The 8,936-nt window shown below is 39.9% G+C and overlaps 1 protein-coding gene across 1 annotated transcript in view; it reads left to right on the top strand.

Moving 5' to 3' along the window:
• Nucleotides 1–8,134, top strand: part of HNRNPA3 (heterogeneous nuclear ribonucleoprotein A3) — an 8,523-nt gene extending 389 nt beyond the window's left edge. The window contains exons 2-12 of the mRNA XM_010018963.1: nucleotides 189–212; nucleotides 4,159–4,281; nucleotides 4,373–4,519; nucleotides 4,602–4,812; nucleotides 5,050–5,139; nucleotides 5,216–5,308; nucleotides 5,427–5,507; nucleotides 6,605–6,751; nucleotides 6,926–7,051; nucleotides 7,139–7,210; nucleotides 7,297–8,134. Coding sequence (XP_010017265.1) covers nucleotides 189–212; nucleotides 4,159–4,281; nucleotides 4,373–4,519; nucleotides 4,602–4,812; nucleotides 5,050–5,139; nucleotides 5,216–5,308; nucleotides 5,427–5,507; nucleotides 6,605–6,751; nucleotides 6,926–7,051; nucleotides 7,139–7,191 — 1,095 coding nt within the window. The 3' untranslated portion in view covers nucleotides 7,192–7,210; nucleotides 7,297–8,134. The remainder of the gene's footprint in view (nucleotides 1–188; nucleotides 213–4,158; nucleotides 4,282–4,372; nucleotides 4,520–4,601; nucleotides 4,813–5,049; nucleotides 5,140–5,215; nucleotides 5,309–5,426; nucleotides 5,508–6,604; nucleotides 6,752–6,925; nucleotides 7,052–7,138; nucleotides 7,211–7,296) is intronic.
• The last annotated feature ends 802 nt before the right edge of the window (nucleotides 8,135–8,936 follow it).

The following is an 8,936-nucleotide window of genomic DNA, read 5'->3' as shown; positions in this document are numbered from 1 at the left end:
ACTTGATTCCTTCCTATCTTCAAAATCCTGTTTTTAGTGGGAATGAAGACAGGTTCTTTCTTTCCTTTTTTTTTTAATCTTTTTTCTTTTCTTTTTTTTTTTTTTTAATTAAAATGGTTGCCTTATAGTCACTGCACATGAAAGCGAGGCTGTACTAAGTAAAAATAACTGTTTTCTTTTGCTTCTAGCAGAAATACCGTAGACTGAATAAGGTGCGTAGTATAGAGAAGATGTTGGGGCTCTTCTGGGAGGATGGGAGCTAGTTACTGTGGGGCAGGGTGTGGAAGTGGGAGGGGGGAAAAAGTCTTGATACCCTTTAGAAAATAAACTCAATATTAAGATCAGCAAAGAGGGTATTTAAGATGCTTATATAGTTTATAACTGAGACATTTTCTGATTGTGCCTTTTGACTTGTTTGCTTTCTAACATTACTTTTCCAGGCTGCCTGAATGTTTTAGCTAGTTCAAACCAACTTTTTCGGGAACGATACACTACTGCACTGTAGGGAGGGCCTATGCACTTGAATTAAGAACAAACTTTGTCTGAGTTGCATGTATCTGGTAGCATTTGGTTATTTTGTATTGAAGTATGGTGTGTAAAGTCCTTCTGGAAGGAATGTTGCAACTGTCTCACTGCTTTGGGCTTTGGATAGAATGTAACTGGGGTCGCTCAGCTGCCTACTAGATGAGCTCTTGTAGTTTAGAAAAGTAGCTTGCCCTGGAATGTACTTGAAAGCTATTAAGTGTCTAGCGAAAATGCTTTACAGGGAAAGTTGGTGAGGCTCCAGTTGTCTGTAGTCTTTCCCCTTTAGAGGTCTAGGATTGGGCTACCTGGGAACAGAGCAGTCTCATCTTACAGGTCTATGTGCAGATGAGTGTAGATGTAGTGCCAGGCATTTCGTGGACACTTGCTGGTGTTCACGGAGGTATGATGCATAGGGTCCACCTGAAAATAGTGCACTGAGAGAGAAAAATACTGCAGCTCTAAAAGGCTGGCTATTCACAACCCTGGCCATATGGAAGTTAAGTTTATAGCAGGCTTGGAATAAAGGCAGTATGTACCTGCAGCAGTGTTGTCACTTGTGCAAGGATTAGGATTTTTACATGGGAGGGGGAGGACAGCTGCCATTTTTTCTTCGTCTCTTATGAGAGAGGCGCAGTTAGACTGTGCTGAGTGCTTGGGGCTTTAGGTAGAACGCAGGAGCCACAAGCTGGATTTTGGTGGTGAGGATGGGTGAACTCGGGGCACCCCATTTTCTCCTGCCCAGCCCCGGCAGCGGGACACTCCCATGGCGCCACTGTGGGCGGCGGGGCTGGCGCTGCTGCGCCTTCCCACTCCCCCGAGCCCCGCCCTCCGGCTCCATATTGAGGGTGGAGGAGACAAGATCGGTCACAAAATGGAGGCGGTCGGTGCCGCGCAGGGCTTTGGCCTGAGCGAGGAAGTCGCTAGTCACGGCTGGAAAGGAAGTTCCCAGCCTCCTTAAAGCCCGTTAATACGTTTGGGAAGCTCCTTATACAGCTTAGGGGGAGAAACAAAGCTTCTTGCTGGCTGCAGGCAAGCTGGGCATTCTTATCACTACCCCGCCTCTTTCACTCACTTCCCCCCCGCCCCGACTGAAGGAGCACTGCAAAATGGCGTGCTGGCCCGCAGTATCGGCTGAGTAGGAGTGACCCTGCTGGTCTTGTTGAAGTAACGTGTTAGCTACACTAGGGAGAAAGGGAGAGATGTGTTGTGCAAGGTTTGCTGCCCAGGAGAGACTGCTGTTACAACCATCTTCAGCAGAAGGACTGAGAAATGATGTCGTGTGTGATAGAGGACAGCGCTTGGAAAATCCTAGAGATGCTTATCCCCAGTGAGAAAAACTGCCTGGGAAAAAAAAAAACCCAACAGAACAATTAATGCTCTCAGAAAATGTTGCCTTTTATGTCTGTGAAGAGTTCCTATAACATAGGTGTGTTCTGGGGCTAATTTCTCTCCGATAAGGAAGCTGTAACAGCAAATGTTTCTTCTCCCATATGAAATGGCAGTTCACGTGCATGTAATAAAAATAAGCAGAAAAAGACATCACTTTTCCTTTCAGGAGTGACCTGAAGAGTTTTGTGGTCATTCTTTTAAGGCAAAAGCAGTCCGAGTTGCTAATTAAAAACCCCATAGCCTCGAGGGGTGCCAGAAAACTGCAAAAAGTCTGTCCAGTTTTGCCTCATAAGGCTTTTGGCTTTGGATGACTTCAAACTCTACAGTTTCACATAATAGATTTCCTTTAATGCGTAGGAGAATTTGAAACACTTAATAATCCCAGCTTTAATATAACCCAGATAAAAATGAAGTACTGTCAGTAGATTTAAAAAAAAACCAAACAACAATGCAATTAGCAACAGAAAACAGTATTTCACTGAACCTAAAGCAGTTTCTTTATACAGTAGATGTGTTACCCTGTAAGATTTTAAGTTAACAGTTAGAAGAAAGATTTTTTTAATTATATTTCTGTAGTCCAGATCATTTGGAATTCAGTAGAAAAGAAGCTTTACTTTGTAGTCACAGGACCATTGAGTGTCAATTATTTATATAATGTTCCTGTAGTTACAAAGTTAGTGCCTTAAATAGAAAGTTACTGAGAATGTTGGTGCTCTTCTGCATGAAGTTTAGCAGGAGTAAGGGCAGGGGTTACTTCCCACCAGCTTTTCATAATTTTAAGTCATTGTTTCCTATATTACAAGTGGATCATAAATCAAGTGTTTCTTAGAGCAGTATATAATTCAGAAATTATCTTTTGTCATATATTGCTTCAGAATATTCATTGCTCTTTAGGGTGGTTGTGTTGCACTCAAAGGGATATACACTTTTCTGACCAACCCTAGGACAACCCACCCCCCTTTATTTAAACTGTGGCAGAGCTTAAAGCACTTCACCTTCAGGTTTGAAGCAAGACATCTACACATATCAGTCTGGCTACTTTTATGTAGTTCAGCATTCAGGCTAATGCATCTGGACTAGGTTAACCCACTGCAGCAGAAATGGTGAAACTTATTATGCGTTCATGCTGCAGAATTAAAGTCATATGCAGCATAGCTAGCCAGAGGTGTAGCTGGCCAGCACCTTGTTGTGGAGTGTTTTACATACACACAAGTACAAGCTTGCTAAATAAGATTTTAATCTGGTGGTTTTTCATAAGCCTTCTCTGTCTTGGGGATGGGAGAAAGTTATAAAATAATTTTTCATAAACTCCAGTTAAGTGTACGATTATATTCCTGGCCTAACTAAGAAAAAACCCCATGCAACACTGAAACAGCAGAAACACCAACGCACTTGTAAGCCCACTTTAATTATGTTATATAAAACTGGGCTCTGAAAATAGCACATTTTACAAAGTGGCTGGTCATATATAGGTGATATTATAGAGAGATTCAGTTATACTTGTTTGGTTTATGATGCCTGTTAAGGTACCAGTCTTATTCCAGTAGTTGTACCCACTGCTGGTCATTACTCAAAACATTATTTGTCTCTAAGACATAAGTCCATGTTGAGTCACATTTGAGAGGTATTTCCCGTAACACTGAAAACTACACATGTACTTATGCTTTCTTGCTTGCGTCCATACAACTTACAGAATTATCAGACTAGAAAATTTACAATTTTAAGTAATTAAGAATTGATAAACTTCTTCATAATGCATAACCTTTCACAATGGATATCCCATAGGACTGGACACTCCGCTTGGAAGATAACCCTTTTTTTCTTGTACACAGTGTTCTTAAATTTTTTTATAGTTCCTCATGATTATGCTTCATAAGGTGTTAGAACCTCCCTTTATCTAGTAGTGCTTCATTGCTAATCCCTACAGAGCAATATGCAACTCGAACATAAGATAGGCATAGAATGAACATACTTCTGGGGCAGTGGGGAGAGACCAAATTATTTAATATATGGAAATCTCTTTACTGATGTTTGCATTTGAGCACTTAGTTAGTGTTTTAATTAAAATCACACCTCATTGTGTTTATTATGCTGCTGTCTAAACCCATTAGAAGTCATTGTTTTTATGTAAATGTACTCCACCTATTTGTAGTTATAATGTGCACGGATAATTTTTTTTGTAATTCTGTGAAATTTTAACTCTGGTTTGTAGTCAAAATACGTTTCTGATTTTTGATTTTGTAGGGCCATGAGCCAAAGGAGCCAGAGCAGTTGAGAAAGCTGTTCATTGGAGGTCTGAGCTTTGAAACAACAGATGATAGCTTGAGAGAGCACTTTGAAAAATGGGGCACACTCACGGACTGTGTGGTAAAGTGTCAAATACTAGTTTGTGCTTTTGAAAGGATAGAGGTGCTTAATCTAGCACAGAAATGCAGAGTACCCCTTATGTTTTTTGCAGGTGATGAGAGACCCCCAAACAAAACGCTCCAGAGGCTTCGGCTTTGTGACTTACTCTTGTGTGGAGGAGGTGGATGCTGCCATGAGCGCTCGACCACATAAGGTTGATGGACGCGTGGTTGAACCAAAGAGAGCTGTTTCAAGGGAGGTAAGTTAAGTGTGTAAGTTAACCTCATTTCCTGTCTTTTCCTAATAATTTAAAACACTGAATGGAATTTTTGGTGTTGTAGGATTCCGTAAAGCCTGGGGCACATCTCACAGTAAAGAAAATATTTGTTGGTGGAATTAAAGAAGACACAGAAGAGTATAATTTAAGGGAGTACTTTGAAAAGTACGGCAAGATTGAAACCATAGAAGTCATGGAAGACAGGCAAAGCGGAAAGAAGAGAGGCTTCGCTTTTGTAACTTTTGATGATCATGATACAGTTGATAAAATTGTTGGTATGTAGCTCTTCAGTGAGAAATGACTTACGGCATAAAACTGTAACACTGGGTTTCAGAACAGTGGTGTGTGGAACGTAAGCTGTTGGCATAATCAATGGTTTTACTATTGTAAGAGATGGGATAGATTTAATGTTCCTTTTAAAAGTGTGAATGTGCCTTTCTATGAGAGTTTTACAGCATATTGCTTTCAGTGATTTGATTTTCTAACTTTGTCCTACTTTACATTTTCTCTAGTTCAGAAATACCATACTATAAATGGACATAACTGTGAAGTGAAAAAAGCACTCTCAAAACAAGAGATGCAGACTGCTAGCTCTCAGAGAGGTGAGTTTGGAGTAGTACATTGGTATGGTATGGAACTGGTTTTCAATTAATGTAATTGAAGTAAAATATTTTGTAGGTCGTGGAGGTGGCTCAGGCAACTTCATGGGTCGTGGAAACTTTGGAGGCGGTGGAGGGAACTTTGGCAGAGGAGGAAACTTTGGTGGCAGAGGTAAATAATTGGAACACTTCCACAGAATCCCCCCCCCCCCCCCCCCATTTCTTGTGTCAGTTGGCTTAAACACTGGATGTGTGTTCAGGAAAACATTCTCATCTGTTTTGTGTTCCAGGAGGCTATGGGGGTGGTGGTGGCGGTGGTGGGAGCAGAGGAAGCTTTGGGGGTGGTGACGGATACAATGGATTTGGTGATGGTAAGTGTATTGTTCACTCCCCCTTCCCTCCCAAATTTTATAGCTAGCTGTAAGTCTTGTCTTCACTTTGAAAACAAAGCCTGCTTTGGTAATAATGTTTTCTACATTGTAGAGCTGTGAAGAGTTAAAGGATTTTAGTTTTTTCCACAAAATTATGGGTAGAAAAAAAACCAACCCTCTATATATACCTTCTAAATAACCTCATGTCACAAGTTCATGCAGCAGCTGTTCATGATTATTGAGAACTAAATGAAGATTCTGATGTCAGTTGAGATGACTAAAACTGAATAAAGCAGTGACCCACTGTAGTAGGAGAGATCTTTTCAATCAACTGTAAGACTCTTCATGGCTCAGTAGTGTCTTTTTCATGATGAAGTTTGGATGAGTATCCAAAATATATCCGAAGAGAACTGTGGAAATTACCAAATGGCTGTGGAAGTAGTGGGGTTTTTTTGGGAGGGGACACAAATTGGGGAAGTAGCATGGGATTACTTATGTCCTGATTCTGTAAGCAGATATATGTAGTTACATTGAGTTCTTTGGAAATGTTTCCCAGTTTGGGATTACTCCATCAAAATGTAAGAGACCAGGTCAGCTTCTGGAATACAAAGTCTGATTTCAGATACTTTATGTGATTAGAAAAAAAGAATTTTCAGTAGCTTTGACACATGTAAATAAAGCTGTAGGTCTAGATAAAAACTGTGAATAAGAATTCTTCCAAGGATCTTGCCTACTTGAGATGCTTTAGTTCAGAGGAATAAAGAGGATGATACACAGTACTGACAAAGCTATTTGTGTGAAGAGGCACTTACTGCACATAGTGGGGGGGAGTGGGGTAGCAGCATGTCTGTGTTTTCTGTGAGCCAGAGTGAACTTCTGAGTATCATTCTTCAAGGATATGCATAAATGAATGGGTTTTTTTTGTTTTGATTAAATAGTTTAGATAGGTGATAAAACTGCAATGAGTATAATACAGGGAAAACATTGGGAGGAGACAGTCTTTTACTCTGTTTTTGGTTTTTGTTTTGTTTTCAAATGGACGTTTCCTCACCAATTTAGCTTTGGTGTGTTCAATTTGATTCTTCTTTTATTCAAAGGGGGCAACTATGGAGGGGGTCCTGGCTATGGCAGCAGAGGAGGTTATGGTGGTGGTGGAGGACCGGGATATGGAAACCCAGGTGGTGGATATGGAGGTGGAGGAGGAGGTTATGATGGCTACAATGAAGGAGGAAATTTCGGTGGTGGTAAGATGCCGGTTTTAAATAAACGTCTCTGTTTTTCAGGCATGTCTTAGAATGCTTAAATTCTATTTTATATGGGTTTAAATTATTAGAATTAACATCGGGTGTCATAATTTGGCAAGCTTCACATCCTAAGTGTTGAACAGAAATGACTTTATAAATCTGTATTTGTTTCAGGTAATTATGGTGGAAGTGGAAACTACAATGATTTTGGCAATTACAGTGGACAGCAACAGTCAAACTATGGTCCTATGAAAGGTGGTGGCAGCTTTGGTGGCAGAAGTTCAGGCAGTCCCTATGGTGGTAAATATGATTTTATACAGACAATATTTTTTCTAGTTAAAATTTCATGCTTTTCTTGTACTTCAGCATACACCCTGTTTTTTGTAGGTGGTTATGGATCTGGAAGTGGAAGTGGGGGCTATGGTGGTAGAAGATTCTAAAAATGCTACCAGAAAAAGGGTAGGTGTAATGCATATTTCTAATGATGATTAATCATGTACAACTGTTCACTGAGAGTAATAATTTTCTTATCCTGTATTCAACAGGCTACAGTTCTTAGCAGGAGAGAGAGCGAGGAGTTGTCAGGAAAGCTGCAGGTTACTTTGAGACAGTCGTCCCAAATGCATTAGAGGAACTGTAAAATCTGCCACAGAAGGAGCGATGATCCATAGTCAGAAAAGTTACTGCAGCTTAAACAGGAAACCCTTCTTGTTCAGGACTGTCATAGCCACAGTTTGCAAAAAGTGCAGCTATTGATTAATGCAATGTAGTGTCGATTAGATGTACATTCCTGAGGTCTTTATCTGTTGTAGCTTTGTCTTTCTTTTTTCTTTTTATTTTCCCATTACATCAGGTATATTGCCCTGTAAATTGTGGTAGTGGTACCAGGAATAAACAAATTAAGGAATTTTTAACTTTTCAATATTTGTGTAGTTCAGTTTTTCCACATTTAGTACAGAGAACTCTATAACAGAAATAAAATGTAGTTTAGGGTGTTTCCTTGTTAGTTAATAGAGAGGATTAATGCATTTCTCAATTACTATTTTGTATTAATTTAAAGTTAACAATAGAAACACCTATTGATTTGCAGTCTTAAGGGGTCTAGTCTCAGTGTATATATGTAACTGTCAATGACATGAGTTACATAGGCATACAGAGGGAGAACATCTGTATGTTGCATTATAGTTTGTTTAGATGTATAACTAGGATTGAGTTACTCAAATTAGTGTTTGTGAATTATAGAACTAAGCTTTACCTTAATGAAAAATTCAAATTACTTTTTGGTTTGTGCATATTTTTTTAATTTGTAGTTCTGTATTAGTACTAGCGCTTCAAGAAAATAAGGCATGATAAATATTTTAACAAGACCAACTTTAGACACATTAAAGCTGTCTCCCGTCTCATTTGAGATGTACAAGGGATAACTGCAGTTGCTTAAGTCTTGGGTGAAGAGAAAAAGAAACTTGCTTTTTACCTTTATATTTATTGTAATTCCCGAGAAGTTAAGGTGGGGGGAATCAAGTGCCTGTTTCCTTGGGATATACAATGATTCTGTTTCAATAAAACTATACTTTGGGGAGGGTGGTTTGGAATTTTCATCCCCTTTGTCCCTGGTTCCCTCTCCCTCACACCAGACTGCGCTGTTGCGATGAAATGAGGTGTCATAGTGAGAGTAATAGGTGTGTTCCTCAATAACTTAATGGCTATATACTTTCTTGCATGCACCCTAGGCAATTTTCTGGACACATTCTTCTGACTGGGAGCCAAGGGTAGCACAGGTGTAATCACTGGCAGTCCCAGGTAATGCGTTCCAAAAGCCCTTTCACCACGGGCTCTGAGTAGTATAGTTTTCAAACCTTTGCCCTTGCGAATCTGTCTGCACTCAGCTGAGAGCTCGAAGATAAAAAAGAACACGATCTAGTTGTAATTTACTGACTAGAAACACTTGCCACAATGTAGAATGGTACAGTCTGGAGTACCCACAGGTAGAACGATAGTGTGTGACAACTCAATATTATTTTTTTTTATTGCACTGGAGTAGCAAATCTTATCAGCACATGTGGCTAGAAATTGTACCTCATTCTCACTTCTGACCTCCAAATTAAGGCACTGCAGCCTGTCCTTTTCTCATCTGATGCCAATTCTCTCCACCATTGCCAGGACAGTGCTTTCTGTCCATTCAGAT

This window comes from Nestor notabilis, unplaced genomic scaffold (assembly GCF_000696875.1).
Source record: "Nestor notabilis isolate BGI_N333 unplaced genomic scaffold, ASM69687v1 scaffold7287, whole genome shotgun sequence".
NCBI classification, from domain to species: domain Eukaryota; kingdom Metazoa; phylum Chordata; class Aves; order Psittaciformes; family Psittacidae; genus Nestor; species Nestor notabilis.
This window is presented reverse-complemented; position numbering and strand designations above follow the sequence as displayed.